Genomic DNA, 22,855 nt, shown 5'->3' with positions numbered 1-22,855 from the left:
TAGGAACTTGAACCGCAGTGTGAAAGTTGGGCTCTGAACGAGCAGCTGAGGGCCAGAAATGCACTGTCTGGACAGAGCCTTTCTAAATTTGTTAGTAAAGGGAAAACATGCCTTCCCGAGGCTGCCGAATTCAAAAGATTGTCTGGAAAGCATGGTTTAGAAAATAGAAAAATATTCCTTTATCCTATTAAAAACTTTCTTCTTTAAAAAACACTGGAAGGTTCTTATTTAAAGTTTAAAAATATGCTAATTTCAATTAACACAATTTTAAAATGTAAATCCAACTCTCTCTCCCTCCTCCTTCCTCCCTCCCTGTGTGTGTGTGCATGTGTGTCTGTGTATGTATGTGTGTGTGTGTGTGTGTGTGTGTGTGTGTGTATGGTACAAATCATTCACATTATTTTGTTTTCCTTGTTATGGGGAGGGGGAAACCGAGAGGGCCTAAAGATATGCTTCTTTCAGTAATTTGATTTATAAAATGGTGTAGTACCCCATGACAAAGGCCTGGCTTTGATAATGAATCAAAGCTAATTACACATGCAAATGTGCTGGGTAAATTTGGATGCTTAATTACTGAAGTAATTATGGTCAAAATGGAAATGTGCAATTTTCTCTGCACAGGTGTTTCTATTCTCTCAGTAAATCACCTCATTTGCTAAAATGGAAAATGCAGAATTCATGTGGAGCAGCCATGAATCATTGGTGTGTGTATGCACATGCTCTGTCTAATGGCTGCCTTTTATTCTTAGCGTGTGCCAGTTGTTAAAGCAGACATACCATTTGGATAACATCACTAACTCTTCACACTGAAGTTGAAATAGCACATAACTGTGTTTGTTTTCCTGAGGAAGAAGTGCAGAACTGAGAGGCCATTGCAACCTAAGATGCAAATTCAGTTATGAATCATCACCTGTACGTTGCCTCATGGAGTCACAGTAAACAAACAGTACAGCTTATGTTTGCAATTTTGGTTAATTTCCTTTTGGATTCAATGACTTCCTGGTATTCTAATGTCTTGGGCTTGTTCTATTTAATATTGTTTAGGGGTAGAAGAGGGTGAAACATTTCCATAAGTACAATTTCTAAGTACTAGAAAAATATTCAAGTCAGGTAGTGCAGGGCTGTAAGCCCACTGCTTGGGAGGAAGAGGTAGGAAGATGGCAAGTTCAAGTCCAGCCAACCACACTTAGCAAGGCCCTGTCTCAAAACAGAATATAAAGCAGAAAGCTGTGGATCTGCATCTAGAGGAGAGCTTGCCTAGCATGGGTGAGGTCCTGGGTTTAATCCTTGGTACCATAAAGAAATTAAAACAAAAAAAATATAGAACATATTCTTGTGCTTTGGATGAGGCTGGGTTGACGAGGGAAAGATTACAAATTTTAAATGCCTTCTTAAGAATTTCATCCTCTGCCTACAAATGCTGCCTTAGCCATTTTACGAATTTGTAAATTCAAAATCACTTTCTTAGAAGGAATCTCTAATGAGGTCATCACCCAACAAACACTACTAGTAAACTAGTCATTGCTAGACACCATTGGAAGGGAGAATAGGACTCAGGTCCTCATCTCTACCCAAGTAGGAAGCAAAGGACTTCATTGCTATCTTGCCCAAAGCCTAACCATTTTCTTTCTTTCCTTCCTTTTTTTCTTAAAGCATACATTAATGATCCATAATAATGGGTTTCATTATGAGGTTTTTTTTTTTATTTTTTACAATCCACTGTCTACTTAGTGCTGCCTAAATGTGCGCAGTTGCTGTAGGAGAAAAACCTCAAGGATTTGACCTGGCACTGTATTCTATATGACACAACACCAACCATCCAGGTAAGATACACAAGTACAACTGTTATGCAATAACTGTTTTCTGATTGGATTGAGACCAGCTCCATGTGAGGTAATTTCATGCCTGGTACTGTAATCATGATCTAAAGCCCATGGCTTCAATGGGTAATCCTTAGTGTAGAAGATGCTATTTTTATTTTCCTAAATGGTCATGCTTCCAAATTGCCTTATGAATGTTTTTGTTTCTACTCTTAGACAGTTGTTGCTCTCAACTTAGGTCCGAGACGCTTGTTTACAGTGGGAAGCATTCAGTTCAGAGGTGCAGTAATTAGTCAAAGTGGTGAGAACAGAAAACAGATGCATAGCTTCAGTGGTAGGACTCAACCTCGAACTCAGACCTAAATCCTCGTTATTACGGATCACCATTATATTCCCACTCAGTGTTCATGCGCATAGATATATGACTGGAAGCCACAGTTACCAAACTGTACCCAACTTCATGCTTTACAAATTTTTATCTTCCAAACATTGCTCCTGAGCAGGCATGGCTGTAGTCTGAGGTGTGAGGAAGAGATACTTGTCACTGGGAACTGGTGGATCTCGAAGAAGTTAAATGGTTTGTGTCTCCTGACAAGTTCCAGATCTGTGAGACTTCTACTCATGTTTATTTGTCCCAGGAGTTAACACCTTGTGAATGTGAAGTCAACCAATCATTCTCCATTGTACTTATTCTGGGACTTTTGAGCTCATTGAAACCTATTTGCCAGTAAGTATCCTCAGCTGGGGGAGGGGGGTGGCGTTTGCATCCCTCCAGGACTTCGGGCAACTTTAGGCAATTGCTATTTCAAGATTATCTAGTCTAATCAGGGACTGTAGATGTCACTCAGTGGTAGAGCACATGCCTAGTTATATTTAAGGGCCTGAGTTAGTTTACTTTGCAACACTATAAAGGAAAGAAAAAAAGAAAGAAAGAAGGCAGGAAGGCAGAAAGAAAGAAAGAAAGAAAGAAAGAAAGAAAGAAAGAAAGAAAGAAAGAAAGAAAGAAAGAAAGAAAGAAAGAAAGAAAGAAAGAAAGAAAGAAAGGAGGGAGGGAGGGAGGGAGGGAGGGAGGGAGGGAGGGAGGGAGGGAGGGAAGGAAGGAAGGAAGGAAGGAAGGAAGGAAGGAAGGAAGGAAGGAAAAAAAGAAAGGAAGGAAGAAAACTTTAAACTACCATAATAATTTCTTAAATGATTACATGGGTCTATGAAATAATGCAACCTCAAAAAATTTATCAAGCAGTCTATGTCCACATAGGAAACTTTTTTCTTAGTTTGATTGACCGCTCTGATATTATAAGAACAATATAAATAGCTATCTATTTGTTAGAATTGTTAAAAATAGGAAACCACTAGTAATGGAGTACGAAATATTCTTTTAATAACATGTGGGAGAGGTACAGATATTGCTATTGAAAAATCTGAAATTAAGTAAGAAAAATACTCCAGCCCTCAGTACCCTGAGGCCAGAGGAGGCAGCTTGTGATAGAGTTACAGAGATCTTGTCTTTTTTTTTTTTTTAAGTAGATTTTAAAGGTAGGATCAGAATGACTCTGACATTTGCTTAGTTTGTGACAAATAGGTGAACATGTATTTTATTTTCAGAGAAAAATGTGGAAGACATCAAAGGTCACATCAATTTTTCTGAGCAGTGGTATAAAAGTATCCTTTACTATGAAGATATTTTTCTCCCCCACCCCTCTTTCTTTCTCTCCCTCTCCAGCCCTCTCCTCCCTTTCTCTCTGTGCATGTATTTATACTATGCTGTGGTATATGTGTGGTGGTCAGAAAACAGCTTTTTCGAGTCAGCTCTCTCCTTCTCCCTTGACAAGGATCCTCAGGGTAGAACTCAGGTTGTCCTGCTTGCTCAACAAGAACCTTTAGGTCTGCTGAGCCATGGAAACTGGGTCAAGAAGACTTATAATTTCATGTCATACACTTTGGGATTTTCTTTACCAGAATGTGTTGTTATTGGTTTTTGTTGTTGTTGTTGTTGTTGTTTTTATTACAGAGGAACAATTAAAACCCAACAATAACTGTAGGAAATTTAAAAATAGACAATATTTTTTGCATGTCACTGTTTGAGATAGGGTCTCACTCTGTAGTGTAGACTTGCTTGGAAATAACTATATAGTCCAGACTGATCTCAGACTTTTGGAGGTCATCATGCCTCAGACTCCTGAAGCAACAAGCATTTACTGATTCTCTCCAAGAGCTCTTTTTGGTGCTTGGGATGTAATGGTGGTCAAGACAAGAAAGTTTTACTCTTCTGGAGATGAGTTTTGCTAGACACACACAAAAAAAATACACCTGTTCCAGGTTATACTGGAAGTTAAATGGTAAGTTTTATGGTTACGGGCTGTAGTAAAGGAGATCAGGAATGTAGTGGTAGAGATTTGACCATAAATATAGTGACCGAGACAAGTAACATTGAAATTTAACGTTTAAATAAATATTTGTAAAAAGAAGAGGGTGTCCATGTGGGTATTCAAAGGAAAAGCATTCCAGACAGAGGGAAGCACCTTCTGAAAGCATCCAATGAGAGACATTGTAGAATAGTCACACACTGCCCAAAGGAGGAGTACAAGGAATATAGAAGATGAAGTCAGTGAGGAAGCCCAAGCATGCAGCTATGTGCCCACCATTCTTGGAACGCTGGTCGCTCTTGTGAGTGTGATACAGAGCCACTGCATGCTTTCCAGATGACTGCAAGCAGATCTTTATCTTGTAGAGTGGTGTGGAGAACAGAAGATAAAGAGAAAATGGGCAAATATGGAGACCAGTGAGAGGCTGTTAAGGGAAAGCAAAAGACCAAGATGGCAGTGATGGGAGTAATGAGAACTGGCTACCAGGAGTACTTTGAAGGTATAATGACTTCAACGTTCCTAGAGGAATGTAAGGAAAGGGATTGAGCAGCTCATAGATAGCAGCTCATTTAGAGGGGTTTCCTGTTAAGAAGAACAAAGTCATGGACGTAGGTTTTTTTTTTTTTCTGTTTCCCACACCCTTTCTTACCCTCCTTTTATTCCCACTCTGGAGTCTAGTAAAAAGCCCTTCTCTTCTACAACTGCCATATTACAGAGATCAAAAGGTGAGAGACACCTGAGGAGCCCCAAGTGCTTTGGAACCAAAACTGTAAAGACTCCCAAGTGACTTGATCCATAGTCTCTGACTATCACTGTTGAAGAAAGTCAGTGTGAGAATTGCCCAACCATTTCCAGTCAACTCCTGACCTATGGCAGGAAGTAGTATAGAATTGTCATTGCTTGAAGCCTTTACATTTGGAGGTATTCTATGGCTCAGTGATAGGTGATAGACCAGAGTCAGACAGGACCTATGGGTGAGGATGCTTTATATAGGTACACAGAAGGGATATGTAGGGAAATGCTCTTCTAATTGCTTTGGTCTATTAGTGAAATGAGAGGCAAGGTAATTAGCTAAGAGTGATATGATAGGAGATGAGATGCTCAGGAGTTGGAGAGAGAGGAGAAAAGGAGAGAGCATAGAGTTGTCCAACAGACCCTGTGTTGAACAGAGGAGGAGGTATATTGTAACAACTTGAAGCACCAAGGACCTCAGCCCCAAACTGACATCTTAGTGTTGTATAAACCTCATTCCAGTCTTTATTACACATACATGTATTCTCTCTCTCTCTCTCTCTCTCTCTCTCTCTCTCCAGCTTTATAGATTAGATGGTGTGATTATTTTCAGAAACTATCACAGAGTAGGATCCATGTTGAGGCTCATGAGTCTTCTCTTTTTGTCTTTCCCCTTCTTTCCCACCCTCCCTCCTTTCTTTCTTGGTCTCCCCTTTCACTTTTTTACCCACCCACTCAATCAACTTATGAAAAGCCAGCACAATGGCTATCCTCCAAGTCCCAGCCTTCAGAATATGGGGCTCCCTCAGATACTTCTCGAACCTTCTTTCAAATTCCCAGCGTGGAACAAATCCAAACTGCCTGTGTCCAAAGCAGGTGTTGGAATTCTCATTCAGGGAAGCATGGAGAAAGCAAGGAAAGAGATGGAAGGAGTGAAGGAGGGAGGGAGTTCAGTGAAGGAATTTCCAGGGAAATTATATCTTGCTGGGGAACATGGGGCTAGATGGGCCTGGGCGATCCAGAGGTGATCAGCCTGGATGGAGAGGAGCCTAGAGGCACATGGGAGATGGGAGGAGTGAGTAGACCTTACTGGAAGCCCTTGAACTTCAACTGGACCTTTGCTAAACTGATAACACTGAACGGTATGTTAATGTGGCCTGTCATAAGTGCATCACTCTAGGGATAGCCCAAGGGCTGTGAATATGGAAGTTGCTCTTTACTACAAATTTCCTTAATAGATTTATGACAAAAGAACTTCGTTTCACAAATTGCGAAATATTTATGATCATATGCTATTGTGGCAACATGTAGAGTCCCTGGGTACCAAACTCCTGCTACATTACAAAAGGGGAAGTGCAAGGCCAAGGATGTAACCCACTTTTTAAAAAGCAAATTATTAAAAGAAAAAAAAACCAGACTTTCTACCATTTCAGCTTCAGTTTTGAAATTAAAAATAAAATAATATACATTCTTCTTAAGAAAATAGGTCTTCCTCAATTGTATATATATACACATTTGTGTATACATGTACATATGTGTATATATATATATATATATATATATATGTATGTATATATATTATAGTCATCAAGGACCACAAGACATTAAACTGTTTGTGACCTTTAGCTTTGCATCTCCTTGATTTCCATAAACCCCAGACTGGAAAACTGCTTCTACAAAGAGCATTTTAGATTCTGTAAGTCACGCAGCTTCATGGACTAGCTGACAATCAGAGTCCAAAAGCAGCTGCAGACACAAGCAAGGGCACTATTTGGTGGGCTTGATGGAAGTTTGAATTTAACATTCCGGTACAATGGTTTAGTAATTTCCCCATTGATAAGTTTCAATTAGTTATTTCTTTCTTTGCTTAGCAGCACTGAGAGTTGGACCTGATGCCTTGCATATGCCACCATTGAACTGTATTCATTTTTAGTGAATAACCCTCCCTCTGCCTTCACATGAACAAACCAAACTCATCCGTAAACTTTTGTGAAATTATGTGATAGAAATAATCTATTCCCTTGATCTCCTTATGTTGTCTAATTGCTCTAGCTAGAACTTCAAGTACTATATTGAAAAGATATGGAGAGAGAGGACAGCCTTGTCTAGTCCCTGATTTTAGTGGGATTGCTTCAAGTTTCTCTCCATTTAGTTTGATATTGGCTACCGGTTTGCTGTATATTGCTTTAACGATGTTTAGGTATGGGCCTTGAATTCCTGTACTTTCCAATACTTTTAGCATGAAAGGATGCTGGATCTTGTCAAATGCTTTTTCTGCATCTAATGAGATGATCATATGATTTTTTTCTTTGAGTTTGTTTATGTAGTGGATTGCATTGATGGATTTCCTTATATTGAACCATCCCTGCATCCCTGGGATGAAGCCTACTTGATCATGGTGGATGATCGTTTTGATGTGTTCTTGGATTCGGTTGGCAAGAATTTTATTAAGTATTTTTGCATCAATATTCATAAGAGAAATTGGCCTGAAGTTCTCTTTCTTTGTTGGATCTTTGTGTGGATTTGGTATCAGCATAATTGTGGCTTCATAGAACGAGCTGGGTAGAGTTCCTTCTGTTTCTATTTTGTGGAATAATTTGAAGAGTATTGGTGTTAGGTCTTCTATGAAGGTCTGATAGAACTCTGCACTGAAGCCATATGGTCCCGTGCTTTTTATGGTTGGGAGACTTTCTATGACCCTTTTTATTTCTTCAGGTGTTATGGGACTGTTTAGTTGATCTATTTGATCCTGATTTAGTTTTGGTGTCGGATATCTGTCTAGGAAACTGTCCATTTCCTCCAGATTCTCCAGTTGTGTTGAGTATAGGTTTTTGTAGTAGGATCTAATGATTTTTTGAATTTCCTCAGTTTCTGTTGTTATACCTCCCTTTTCATTTCTAAGTTTGTTAATCTGGATACTGTCTCTGTGCCCCCAACATAAGGAGATCAAGGGGATACAAATTGGAAAGGAAGAAGTCAAATTATCACTATTTGCAGATGACATGATAGTCTACTTAAGTGACCCGAAAACCTCCACCAGAGAACTCCTACAGCTGATAAACAACTTCAGCAAAATGGCTGGTTATAAAATCAACTCAAGCAAATCAGTTGCCTTCCTATACTCAAAGGATAAGCAGGCTGAGAAAGAAGTTAGGGAAACGACACCCTTCAAAATAGCCACAAACAATATAAAGTATCTTGGTGTGACTCTAACCAAACAAGTGAAAGATCTATATGAAAAGAACTTCAGGTCTCTGAAGAAGGAAATCGAAGAAGACCTCAGAAAATGGAAAAATCTGCCATGCTTGTGGATTGGCAGGATTAATATAGTTAAAATGGCCATCTTGCCAAAAGCGATCTACAGAATCAATGCAATTCCCATGAAAATCCCAACTCAGTTCTTCACAGAGTTAGAAAAAGCAATTCTCAAATTCATCTGGAATAACAAGAAACCCAGGATAGGTAAAACTATTCTCAACAACAAAAGAAATTCTGGGGGAATCAGTATCCCTGACTTCAAGCAATACTACAGAGCAATAGTGTTAAAAACTGCATGGTATTGGCACAGTGACAGACAAGTGGACCAATGGAATAGAATTGAAGATCCAGAAATGAATCCACACACCTATGGTCACTTGATCTTCGACAAAGGAGCCAAAAACATCCAGTGGAAAAAAGATAGCCTTTTTAACAAATGGTGCTGGATCAATTGGAGGTCAGCATGCAGAAGAATGCGCATTGATCCATTCTTATCTCCATGTACTAAACTTCACTCCAAGTGGATCAAGGACCTCCATGTAAAACCAGACACACTGAAACGAATAGAAAAGAAACTGTGGAAGACCCTTGAGGACATGGGCACAGGGGAAAAGTTCCTGAACAGATCACCAATAGCTTATGCTTTAAGATCAAGAATTGACAAATGAGACCTCATAAAATTACAAAGTTTCTGTAAGGCAAAGGACACTGTTAAAAGGACAAAATGGCAACCATCAAATTGGGAAAGGATATTCACCAACCCCACATCTGATAGAGGGCTAATATCCAATATATACAAAGAACTCAAGAAGTTAGACCCCCAGGGAACCAAATAACCCTATTTAAAAATGGGGTACAGATCTTAACAAAGAATTTTCACCTGAAGAAATTTGGATGGCCGAGAGGCACCTTAAGAAGTGCTCAACATCATTAGTCATTAGGGAAATGCAGATCAAAACAACCCTGAGATTTCACCTTATACCAGTCAGAATGGCTAAGGTCAAAAGCTCAGGAGACAGCAGGTGTTGGCGAGGATGTGGAGAAAGAGGAACACTCCTCCACTGCTGGTGGGGCTGTAAGATGGTACAACCACTGTGGAAATCAGTCTGGAGGTTCCTCAGAAAACTGGACATGAGACTTCCAGAGGACCCTGCTATACCTCTCCTGGGCATATACCCAAAGGATTCCCCGGCATGCAATAAAGACACATGCTCCATTATGTTCATAGCAGCCTTATTTATAATAGCCAGAAGCTGGAAAGAACCCAGATGCCCCTCAAAGGAGGAATGGATACAGAAAATGTGGTATATTTACACAATGGAATACTACTCAGCAATCAGAAACAATGAATTCACAAAATTTTTAGGCAAATGGTTTGATCTGGAAAATATCATCCTAAGTGAGGTAACCCAATCACAAAAGAATACACATGGAATGTAAACTCTGATAAGTGGATATTAATTAGCCCAGAAGCCCTGAATACCCAAGGCACAAATTGCATAACAAATGACTCCCATGAAGAAGTATGGAGAGGGTCCTGATCCTGGAAAGGATTGATCTAGTATTGGAAGAGAATATAAGGACAGAAAAAGGAGGGAGGTGTTTGGAGAATGGATGGAGAGAAGAAGGTTTATGGGACATATGGGGAGGGGGGATCCGTGAAAGGGGAAATCATTTGGAATATAAACAAAGAATATAGAAAATAAAAATATTTTTTAAAAAAAGAAATAGTGTATTCTTGGGTTTTAAAGAGGCTACCTGATTAATCTGGAACGATAACTTTTAATTCCGATAACTTCCAACTTTTAAAAACAATTATATTTAATTAATGTAGTAAATGCCTTATTGCACCCTTTATTTAGCCATGAAAAGCAGTCTCTGTACTTAAAACATTTATTTCACTTTTAAAACTAACTACTCGGCCACTGCAAGCAGTTTGGTATTTCTTTCTTCTAATGTTGATCCATTTCCCATCTATTCCACATAGAGAGGAACAGATTAGTAATATCGAGCGCTTTGCCAGAATGGAGATTTGGTTCTAAATTTTTAGTCTGCCATGTAAGAACTCTGGCTTTCAGATATCACTTTACCTATAACTGGGCAGTTAAATCAGTTATAATGGTAGCTGGAGAAATGGCTCAGCTTTTAAGACAACTTATTGCAGAGTTCCCTTCTCAGCACCCATACCAGAGGCCTCACAACTACTACAACTTCAGGCCCTGTGGGTCCCATAGGAGGTGTTTGCTTGAGCAGGTAACTGCATGTACATAGTACACATAGACTTACACAGCAAAAACACACATTCACACATAGGCACACACACACACAACCACATACAACCATACACAAAGTCATTCATATAAATTAATAATGCTTAAATACAACTTTATATATAATTTATAATACATATATATAAATACAACTTTATATATAATTTATAATTTTTTATAATTTATGGTTGTTTTGAAAAATAAAGGTATATAACATTATTTGTATAAACCATTACCATAAATTTTATCCAGTGTTAAGTAGGCATCCAATACTTGTCTAGTGTTTGCATTAAAAACATCAGAAAATAAACTGTCTGTACTGCCCCCTAACTTTGCTTTGTTTTTAAATCAAAATTTTTCAAAACATGACTTGACAGCTCTATAAAATTTCATTTAGTAAGTGTCTCACAGTGGTGAAACCTTTTCCTCTGGTGAGACATGTTTTCATTGTCTTGTTGCCTATACTATTTTGGTAAATAGCTCACCACCTACAGGAAACTCTAACTAGAGTTTCTAGAAATGGACTTTCCAGATTAAACTGTATGATGTGACTATTGCCAAAACTGGATGTTTTCTCTTTCCTTTTGGATCATTTGTACTTCTTTTGAAATTGCTTCAAGGGGTTTTCATGTCCAAGTGCACAGATTTTCCCTTAGTGTGGGCTGGTAGTACTTCTTTTTGAAAATTGTTTTTGTGATTCTTCCTGTAAAAGTACACCAATTTTCCCTTAGTTTGTAGAATGATATCACAATGAAGCTCACATATGTTGAGTATCATTGGGTGAAAGTGCATGTCAAGCTTGGTCTTGGAAGAACAGAGAAATCTTAGATGTGGGTTCAAGGTGTGGGTTACAAGGACCATGTCTTCTCTTTAAACTCTCAAGCCTCAGTTTCTTTATCTGTGCCTCAGACCAGCTTTGAGGCCACAACAGAAGCCTTGACTTACCGAAAGTGACCAATGAATTAAACTCTCTTTTTCACTGTCCTTCTAGCATGCCACCCGTAGAGGGGCAAAGACAGATGTGGTCATGGGCACAAATTAAAATAGACATCTGAGTTTCTAGGAAATGAAACTCAAAGCAGTTGCTTCCTTTGTAGTAGTGTGGTCTCATGGGTAATGCATCATTAGGCCTTAGACATTGAGCTTGGGGCCAACGTGATGATCAGGAAATCATAGTGTGCTGCTAATGAATACCCTTTTGTTGAGTCTGGCATAGGTGAAAAAATCATTTCAGCAGAAGCCTTTTCTGATTTGGTTTTGGTCTGCCTAATGATCATGTGCAAAGGTTCTGAACAATGTATAGGGCTTCACTGTGTCTCTGAAAGATGACCAAGAAAACATAATGCTCATATGCTCAACAAAAATGAATTCTAGAAGACTGAGCTGAAATGTACATTGTCTCCCAGCTCAGCATGATCAGACCCAGCTTGACTGAATTTCAGTCAGGCTTGTGGGAACCCTAAACCTTGGTATGGGGGCTTTGTGCCTTCTTGGTTTTGCCTAGCTTAAGAAGCGATCTTGCTAAGTCATTTTATTAAAATCCCTCCCTTGGTTTATGACCACCCCACCTCCAACCTCCCTACATCTCCCATGCCCCAGCCTCCACTGGATCTGAGCATTCTCACTCCCTTCTTCCCCTAGGAAGTGCTGCAGCATCCTGGCCAGCCTCCAAGAATTCTGTCAGGCCACTTTAGCTAGAACCCCACCCTACCACATGCCTGAAGTTTCCTCTTAGTACTTTTCCATCCACTGACTGCTGCCCACCCTTTGTTTTGAATCCTATTTGTTCTGTTTGTGTTGGGAATTGAGTTCAAATGCATCCTGAGGCCTCTACCCTGGAAATGCTCATCCTGAAACCCCATTTAATCTAATTGTAAACTCTGAGCATCTTTGACAGCAGTAGAAAGGGGAGTCCCTCAAATCCCTGCTCTACATGTCTCCTGAATTCATCTTTTCTGTACAGTCACTCAGATAGGAACATTTGCTAGGAAACACATTAAGTCATGTCAGGGACCTGCATTGCCTTAAAGATCAAACTGGAGAATTTAAAAAATAATGAAATTCTCAATTCAAACATCTACTTTTGCTCACTACAGTATGTATTGAGCTTGTAGGAAGTTGGACAGAGCAGACAATGACTAATCTCAAATTATGAAATACTACATTGATTCATTTTGATTATGAAACATCGCTAAGCAGTTTCTCCTAGGAAACAACACTCTGGCGATGGGACCCAGGGACTCCAGGCAAGTGTTGTACTGCCAAGCTACATCTCCATCTCTGAACAATTCCTAAATATTTTTCTTGTCAATTGATTGCAGTCATTAACACAAAGATTGCCAATGACAAAATAATGCTCCATAAACTGTTCTTACCATTTTCAGTTTTCTTTCAAGGTGGAATCAAGAGGTCTGGTGGAGGAGAACAGAGTCAGAGATAGATCAGGATCATCCTGAGAAGGGATCCAATGGCATCTGCAATGAGAAACAGAGACATCCAAGGTAACATTTAAAAGTCAGCAAAAACACACTGGCAACACTGCTTTATAAATGTGCTGTGGAGAATACATATAGTATTTATTTCATTAAAGTTAGATACAAGAAAGAATCCAGAAACTGTTTCCAATCTGACTGAAAATCTGTCTCAGAGGAACTGACATTTAAGACTACAACATTAGTTTCTTTACATTCTAAAACATTTTTTGGCATATGGTTTGGATTCTTTCGCTTTCCATCCCCGTTCCTTTGCAATAGCACATACATCTACTTACTGAAATTATCCCAATGTGTTCCAATGCTTAAAATACCTTTCTTGAAGGCATAGAGTGAGTGATTCTATATGTGGAGTCCTCTGAGACAGAGAGAAGGCAACAGAAAACTCAGACTCGCAGAGCCTTTGAACTTCATGCTTTGGGGTTTCCAAATGCGAAATTGAGGCTGGGTAGCAGGAGGCGGGCAGGAAGGAGCATGACTACTTAAGCCACCCCACATGAGGTTTGCAGAAACACCAGGTTCCTCTTATTTTTATCACCAGTTGTGAGGCAACATCTCTAAATTCAAGCAACCTGATAAACCAACCTCTCTTTTTGTTTAAAAGCAGGGATTTATAACTTTACCACTAGTGTGTGTGTGTGTGTGTGTGTGTGTGTGTGTGTGTGTGTGTGTGTGAATGTGGCATGTGCGAAGGTGCATGTGTGTGAAGAAGCTAGGACAGGACTTCAAGTACACACTCTTATCAGTCTCTATTTTACAGTTTTGAGACAGAGTCTCTTACTGGATCTAGGATTAGTTAGACTGTGGTCAGCTAATCCTAGAAATCCTTCTATTTCCACCCTTCACAGTCCTGAGATTAGAGACATTATGCCATAATCACCACATTACTAGGGTTCTGGGGATTCAAGCTTTCTACGTGTGCTGCAAGTGCTCTTCTCCTCTGAGCCTCTCGCCAGCTCACTATTGACATTTCTGACTGCATTATTCTTTGTTATATTGTAGGATGTTTGTCGGTATTCATGCCCTATCTCTCTAGAAATCAACAGTACTGCCTTCTTCTACTTGTGATAACCACAGGTGTCTCCACAGATTTGAGAGTGTGCTGCGAGAGGGCTGTGTGGTTTAGGTTGTGAGACACGGCTTTATAAATATCTTTGAAACAAGTCAAAATTTATTTTGCATAGTTTTGGGTCCAGTTTGAAGGGACACTGATTTTGAGTGGCAGAAAAGCTACCAGTTGGGTCCCTCACTTTAGTTTCCAAAAGTCAGCAATACTTGCAGTCTGGAACAATATAAAGAAAGATTTGCTTCTCAAAATGTCCCTAAGAGAAGTATTCCCTCCTGTAGTAATTGTAGAAGCCTTTTGTGGACAAACTTAAATTACTGTAGCTTTGTTTAAACTTATTTAATATACCAATTTCACCAAGAAAGGAGATTAGCATCTAGAGAGCACCTAAAATTGCCCAGGGTTAATATACTGGCCTGAATTAGTACCTCAAGTTAGCTGAGAAAATATTGACTACAGGTAGACCACATTTGCTAAGGGCTTGTAATGTTAAAACATGCATCTGTAATTGGTTTATATTCATGTCATTAAACAGTGAAAGTAATTGTGTAAATGTTTTAAAATTTGTTTTAGATTTATTTATTTTACTTTATGTGTATTATTGCTTTGCATAAATGCATGATGTTTGTGCGTCCTGTGTGTGCCTGGTACCTGAGGAGGTCAGAAGAGGGCATTGGAGTCCTCAGAACTGAAGAGATCCTCATAGGCAGTGAGGAGGAGCCATTGTTCAGTTATAGGGACCAGAAGCCAATATCTTGAGACTGAGAGTTTAATACAAATCCTGATTTCTAGTAAAGCAGCTACTTTCTTCTTCATCTGTTGTAGCATGCCAGTAGCCCCAGAAATAAACTTACCACTGAAACAACCCAGATGGTACCCTCTGCTTCTGCTTTTCATGAGCAATGATGGAAAGTAATAGATTTTAAGGGAATTAAAGTTTTCTTTAGGTGACTATGGCCCCTAACAAGGGAAAACTGGGAATCTATATGAAAATTAACAGCTTTCTCACATAGAAACAACAACTGATTTGAACTAGTTCTGGAAGGGGAGGGGCTATTGAAGCAGGAGAATCTAAAGTGTGTGTGTGGGAAAATGAAATGATAGGAAAAGCATGCAAGGAATTTGGGTGGTGTGAGTGATAAGGGAGCTTGGAGCCTGGGCTATGCAATCAACGCCTTGCTAGTGATGCCTTCTGATTGGGTTTCTGCAAAGAGAAGCTGTACATAGGAGCATAGAGTCTCTCTCCATAGCTTCTTCCCTCTATTTGTCTGGGATTGGTTGTAACACTTAGCTACTGATATTCTTGTCCCTTCTACGGTGTTGCTCCCACTAAATGCTAGCAAGTGCTCCTTGCTTTTGCTGCTTGGAGTTCAAATTGGGAATGCTCCTCTCTGAAATGCTTCTTATTTCCTTAAATCCAGCCCAATGATATATCCACTGTACTGAAGTCATCAGTTTCTAAAAACGAACATGGTATTAGTTTCCTGTCAGGGCTGTGGAAGCTGTAAACACATAAGTGACATGAAATATGTTGGTACTGGAGAGAATGGCCACAGTTCTGTGAAAGAAATGCAAGTTTTGTTTAAATTGATTTGTTGTTACTGTGCAATCTCAGTCAAATACCAACAGGATTTCATGAGAAACTTTCCAGATTGACTTCAAATGGGAGCATTTGGGGGAGTCAGGCATTTTTATTCAATAATATGAGGCAACATTATCCATGAATGTCATCTTCTTTTGAATAATAAAGGGCCCATTACCAAGTGTTCTGCCTTTGAGTCTGATAGGGTAAAATCCCATTTGTGAACAGCCAGGTAATTATGAATGAAAAAAGTGCTAAGTTGAAGGCTTCTCCCCTAGATCTATGAAGCCATTTCCATAATGCTGCAATGTTAAAGTAGCAGAATTCCAACTTAGCCAGGAAACAGAAAAGTCAGAATTAACTAACAGCTCACATTGAGGTATTAACGTCACTTCAATGGCAAAAGAGATTACTCAGTCAGCTGGCCCGGAGTTTAGAAAACAGTAAAGATTTTTATTTCACTCAATTATTTTCTTAGGATCCAAAATGTCTTTAAACACAAGACACAGCCTACTGGGAGTGCTGAAAGAAATCAAGGGAGGGCTGGAGAGTTGGTATAGCAGCTCAAAGCACTGGCTGCAGTTTCAGAAGAACTGGGTGTGATCTCCAGGACCATCATGGCAGCTCATAATCATCTGGAACTCCATTCCCAGAGTATCCGAGTACTTTCCTCTGACTTATTCGGGTGGGCACTGGGCATGCATGTGGTATGAATACGTGTATATGGACAAAACACTCATGCACATAACATAATAACATTTAAAAAATGAAACCATAGAGAAATTATAATTTTGAAGTGTGAAAAGTCCTTCTAGGTATATAGACAATGACAAACAGCAACATCCAGTGTCTTGAAAAGATGGAGCACCCAGGCATTGGCGCCGCCACTTGCCTGTAATCTTGGTACTTAAGTGGCAGGGTAGTTGTAGGACAACTTGGGCTACATAACAAACAGCTTTGTCAAAAGAGAAAAGGATGGTGGAAGGAAGGAGGGAGGAAAGGAAGGAGGATGGGAAGGGATGGAGGAAGGAAGCAGAGAAGGAAGGAAAATTGAGTCCATAAATGACTAAAAAATAAATCTAATTACTTACCCACAAAGAGAAGGATAATGCTATGCAATCAGAAACAATGCATTTAGGACTTCCTTGTCAAGGTCCTGAGAGACTATGATTTTTTTTTTTTATATTCTGCCCCCTTTTGTATTGCTATTTATCTTTGATTCACATTTCTTAGTTACCCAATGGCATTACAGTCCCACAAATCTTGTTCATAATAGGTGCCTAAGAAACTGCTCTTTATTGATAATGAAAGCGATCATGCATATCAAAACAAGTATGAATTTTGAGAGAAAGAATATCAGGCAGATTCATTGATTGAAGTGGCCAGTAATCTGATTGAGGCCACTACCTGGTTGAATTAACTACTTTAATTAAGTGTAGCCTTCTGTGTCATTCAGAATCAGTAAAGCATCTGTTTTCTTCACTTCTGGTACAAGTGTATAAGGTACATAACTCATCCTCACCCTCCATTACAATCCCTTTTCTCCTTCCTTCCCCTCCCATTACTCTTCTTGTTGCTCAGATAGTTTCACTTCTACATACAAGTCAGCTGTACATGTGATTCTATGTGTCCATAAAGTCTGGGATGCATAAAGGAAAGAAAACATGCAACATTTGTCTTTTTGAGACTGATATAATTCCCTTAATATGGTCATCTCCACTTGCATGCCTTTTCCTGCAATTGACACAACTCAATTCTCTTTTATAACTGAAAAAAAAAAAAACAATCTCGCTGTGCATATATACCCACATTTCCTTTAGCCACTCCTCTGGTGATAGACATCTTGGTTGATTCTACAACTTGGCTATTATGGACAGTACAGCAATAAGTGCTGATATTCAAGTGTCTCAGCAATATGTGGACTTGAAGTCTTTTGGATAAATATCCAGAAATGGTGTAGGTGGGACATATGATAGTTCTAGTTTTGTTATTTTTGTTTTTTTTGTTTTCTTGAGGAGGAGGGCATCTCCATATTGATTATCATAGTGACTATGCTAGTCTGCATTTCTGTCAGCCATTGATAATGGCTGTCTTTTGCTGTTATCCTCTATATTCTTTGCTGCATGTTTTCTTGAGACTTGTCATCCTGGCAGGGGTCAGTTGGGATCCCATGTAGTTTTTATTTTTGTTTCTTGGTGGCTAACAAAGTTGAGCACCTTTCATATTTTGACTGCTTATTTGCATTTAATTTTTTGATAGCTGTATGCTCATTCAATTATCCCACTTATTGACTAAGTTGCTTGACTTCTTGTTCTTTGTATCCTCTGGATGTTAATCAAGTGTTGTCAAGTGTTTAGCTAACAAAGATTTCTGCCTGCTCTGTGAATTGTCTTTGTTTCCTTTGCTGTGCAGAGCTGATTCTTTTTTATTATTATTATTATTTCACAAGTTCCTGTTTATCAATTGTTGGCTCTATTTCTTAACCAACTGGAACTCTACTCAGAAACTTCTTCTAAAAGTGGTTTAGTTTGGGCTGGAGTGATAGCTCAGCGGTTAAGAGCACCAGCTGCTCTTCTGAAGGTCCTGAGTTCAAATTCCAGCACCCACATGGTGGCTCACAATCATCCGTAATGAGATCTGATGCTCTCTTCTGGTGTGTCTGAGGACAGCTACAGTGTACTCACATGTAATAAATAAATAAATGTTTAAAAAATGGTTTAGTTCTTTTTGCATGTATATAAGCTGCCTATATATCTTTATAGTACCTGCTTGCCTAATGGCCATGGAAGCCAGAAGAAAGTATCAAAATTGGAATTACAGATGATTGTAAGGGGCCATGTGGGTGCTGGGAATCAAACCCAGGTCCTCTGAAAGAGCAACCAGTCCTTTGAACAACTCTGCACACTCTCCAGACCAGAAAGCTCTTGACTACAAAGATGCCTTAAAATGAGTCTACCAGCCTTAAATTCATCTCTTACTAATAAGGTCTTTGGCCCATTTGGAGTCGATCTTTGCACAATGTGCGAAATGGAGATCTAGTTGCCTTCTGCTGCAAGTTGATATCTAGCTTTCCCAGCACCATCTGTGTAGAAGTGTTTTTTTTAACCTCTCAAGTATATTTTTTATATATTTGTCCACAATCAGGTGATCATAGCTATGTGACTTTATTTCTGAGTTCCCCATTTTATTCTATTGGACTGTGTCTGTTTTAGCAGAAAATAATCATAAAACAATTTTAGAGTGAATAAATCAATTAAGTACTTAAATGATTAAAAATGAAAAGAGAAGGGAGACAGAGAGACAGAACGGTGGATCGAATGGATCTCTTGGGTAAATACAAAGCAATGACACCTTTCACATTTCACAGAGGCCAGAGTGGGGCATTTGTTGTTAGCTTCAGTTTCTTTGCCTTATTGTCTTGAGATAAGGCACTGAACTTGAAGCATGCCATTCCAGCTTATCTGGCTGGCTAGGAAGCTCTTGGAACCTGCCTGCATCTGTCTCAGCAGTTACAAGCATGCACAGCCATGCCTAAAGTTTTACATAGGTGCTGGAGATTCAAACTCAGGTCCTCATGTTTGCAAAGCCAGCACTCTTACCCACTGAGCTAGTTCTCCAGCATCTCAGACATAGTTTCATTCCCATTTCCCTTATAAAATAGCATAAACTTTGTTTCATTCTTGGCTTTTAGTTGAAATTCCTTTTATATTTCAATCTGGAGAGCATCTATACTATAAATTCTTTAGCCTTTCAGCACAGCCACAGAATATCCCTTGGCCTGAACACTCTACAGTATAATTCATCTTTCCTTTATTATGGACATATGGATAGTGTTCTAGTTAAGTTTGACAACTTGACATGGCTTAGAGTTATCCGAGAAGGGAGTTTTAATTGAGTATTTCTTAGATAAGATTGCCTTGTGAGTATGTCTGTGGGGGATTGCCTTCAGTGTTAGTTGATGTGCATCAGAACCCTGTAAGCAGCGCCCTTCCCTAGGTGGGTGTTCCTGGACTATATAAGAAAGCAAAGCATGAGCCTCAGAGCAGCGAGCAGCATTCTTTCATGGTTTCTGCTTCAAATTGATGCTCGAGTTCTTGCTCTGTCCACCTTCGATAATAGATTGTGACCTGGAAATTTAAGCCAAATAAACCTTTTCCTCCCACAACCTGATATTGGTCATAACATTGAATCACAGCAACAGAAAAGGAACTAGAGCATAGTTTCTTATTGTTGGCATGACCATGACAAACCACTTAGTACAATTCTCACATAACTTTTCCTGGGGAGCTACGCATTAAAATATAGCCACACCATACAGGGCACTGATGACAGACCAAAGCAACCACCGAGCTCAAGGCTACCCGGGTGAATGAACTAGTGTAACTGGGGTTGTTTATAGGAACATGGGTGAAGGGTTTCTTATTGGAGCACAAGCAACTTATGAATAGCTACACCACTGAAAAAGTGTCCCTCTTTCTCCAATTGCTAATAATTTCTAGATCATTGAGAAGGGGAGGACCTTCTGTAGCCCATGAACGCCCTCCCTGATGAGCGAATGAGAATGGGTGGGCTATTTTGTGAGAATGTCCTGTGGGCTCTCACATCTGCTCTGATTTCAATACAGCAGCAGACATGTCATGCCTGGAAGACAGAGTTCACAACACCACAAAAATTCTAGGCATGGGGAAAGCCTTCTGTAGCATGAGTCGGTGCTCCTAGTTTGAGTGATGAGTTCTATATCATTGGCCAATTATTTCCATTCTGCAGTGGAGCTAACTCAAGAGAAGTCATTGGATGGAGAAGGGAGAGAACTATTTTTGTGACCATAGGCTTCTTGCTCTTTAGAAGGCTTCATGTTTTCTCTTCTAAGTCTCTTTCCGTGTATATGTAGACACAACACAGTTACAAAACAGCCCCCAGATAGGAAACATTTAGTGCCGAATTTCCTAAATTAAGCAAACTGAGACATATTTCTATATAAAAAGTATCTGTTGCTTATCTGAAATTCCCATTTAATTGGATATCCTACATTTTGTCTGTCTGTGCTATTTAAGGGTTATATTTTAATCTAGAAATTAAAACCTTGATGGACTCAGACTGAGCTGTTTAAAATGAGGAAAGTCATAATTGAACCATACCTAGAGTGGTAAGTGAACAAAGTTATGTCTAGGGACAAAGCCCTAGGTTTGACTGACTCCCATTTTTTGTACTTGGTCCAGAAATGAATACCAATGTGGTTCAGAAAAACATAACTGAAGCCTGTTATAGTAATGTATGACTATCATCTCTGAATGGAGGAGGCCAAGGCAGGAGCATTGTGAGTACAAGTCTAGCCTGGCCTACATTGTAAGATAATTCAAAAGTGTGTCGGGTGGCGGGGGGGGGGGGGGGGATAGGAAGGAAATAAAAAAAGAAAGATAAGGAAGGGATGGAGGAGACAGGGAGGGAGAAGAGAAGAGGAGAGGAGAGGAGAGGAGAGGAGAGGAGAGGAGAGGAGAGGAGAGGAGAGAGAGAGAGAGAGAGAGAGAGAGAGAGAGAGAGAGAGAGAGAGAGAGAGAGTCAAGATCTAAACAACCATGATGACATAAATATGAAAGGGAAAAACTTGTGGAGCCTCTATCCTAGATAAAGAACTATGGGCAGGTTGTATCTATGTATTTAGGTATATATGTAGCAATTTTAAATAAAGGAGCTATGCATCTGAGATAAAACAAGAGAGGATTTATCAGAGGAGCTGAATGGAGGAAAGGAGGAAATAATACATAGTGCAATTAAAAATTATTTAGAGAGAAAAGAGCTACCATGATACATGCTTTCTTAAAGCTGAAGAAATTCTTTACTGATGGCCAACTACATAAACCTGATAATTGAATCACTCAAGTGAATACAATGAATAGAAGACCTCTTTCTCTCTGTCACACACACACACACACACACACACACACACACACACACACACACACACACACACACACCTTGCCTGGTTTGCAAGAACCTGTGAGAAAAAGGTACCATTCCTAATGACTCCTATTCCTTCTGCTCTCTGGTGATATTAGCCAGAAGATGTTTGATGACAAACATTAGACCTGAGCATAGTGACTCTCTCCTCTAATACCAACATAGTGTGCTTCACGCCATCCCGAGCCACAATATGAGGCTCTTAGTCAACAACATGCAGGCAAACACACATGCCACATTGTTTTCATAAGAGTTCCAGAGAATAAACCTCATTAGTTAGATATACCTTAGGACATTTAAAACACAATAATCTTCTATGTGAGATATTTGTAGATACCTTGAGCATACTCTTTGCAAATGGGATATGAAAGAGGAACACAAACTACCTTATTCTTCACATATGGTGTATTTTTGTTTTGTAAAAGCTCCACTTTCATAATTAATTTTGTCTTTTGTTTGCTATGCCTCCTTTAAACTGCAATATGAAGCACGCTGATGCTTATTCTGTTAAGTTTCATTTTACTAAGAAATGAAAGTGCTGTGAAGACAACTGTGGCAGGACATGCAAATTAATGTGACACACATCTTATTTAGGGCTGAAGGCTGGTCCTAAATACAAACGGGAGTTCACTAAATGAGTCTGAAGGCACAGATGTTTAGAAAGAAGGCCCCTGATACAAATCATAGAGTAGCTAGCTGACTTGGGTTCAAAGAATGAAAAGACTATTTTGGGATGAAATGACAGCAATAGGTGAAACTATTTCTTGAAAATGCACATATTAAAGAAAATCAGGGCTTAGGGCCACATACAGTGACTAGGCAATTAATTGCCTAACAGGACCATGAATGTGGACTTGATCCATCGGGCTACCATCTTAAAAGTGAAAACGTAAGCCCATTCAATCAGAAGCAGTCAATACATTTCCAATTGAGCCAAGGGGTTTGCTAATGTCTAACCAAACACTTACATTCCTGTATTTTGGTGGTTATCCTACAGACCTTTTGTCTTCTCTTTGTGTTCCTTCAGTAGAGTTCCTGAGTCACTCTGGCTCGGAGCTTCTGAGGTATAAAATCTTGTTTATTGGACTCAACCCTTTGAACACTGTCATGCTTCAGTTTGCCTTCCAAGCAATGTCTTCTTCCTGTTGACAACTCCATGGAATTAGAGGTACAATCACCCATGTAAATGTAAAAACAGAAGAGCAGGGAGGCAGCAATTGTTAATCCTAATTTGCCCAGAAAGAAGCCATTCCTTAGAGAAAAATAGATAAGCCAGACTCCTGTCCTGTTAAACTTTTTTCATTATGTGTATAT

The 22,855-nt window shown here is 39.4% G+C and overlaps 1 protein-coding gene across 3 annotated transcripts in view; it reads right to left on the bottom strand.

Annotated features, from left to right (window-relative positions):
• Tlr7 (toll like receptor 7) overlaps positions 1-12,917 on the bottom strand; it is a 32,833-nt gene extending 19,916 nt beyond the window's left edge. The window contains exon 1 of one of the 3 annotated variants that reach the window (XM_052170534.1): positions 12,819-12,917. In XM_052170534.1, the coding sequence (XP_052026494.1) occupies positions 12,819-12,821 (3 nt within the window). In that variant the 5' untranslated portion in view covers positions 12,822-12,917. The remainder of the gene's footprint in view (positions 1-12,818) is intronic. The other 2 variants (XM_052170532.1, XM_052170533.1) reach the window with 2 other exon arrangements.
• Positions 12,918-22,855: the final 9,938 nt, after the last annotated feature.

This window comes from Apodemus sylvaticus, chromosome X, assembly GCF_947179515.1.
Source record: "Apodemus sylvaticus chromosome X, mApoSyl1.1, whole genome shotgun sequence".
Classification (NCBI taxonomy): Eukaryota; Metazoa; Chordata; class Mammalia; order Rodentia; family Muridae; genus Apodemus; species Apodemus sylvaticus.
Note: the sequence above shows the minus strand (reverse complement) of the source record. Positions and strands in the feature narration are given on the sequence as shown.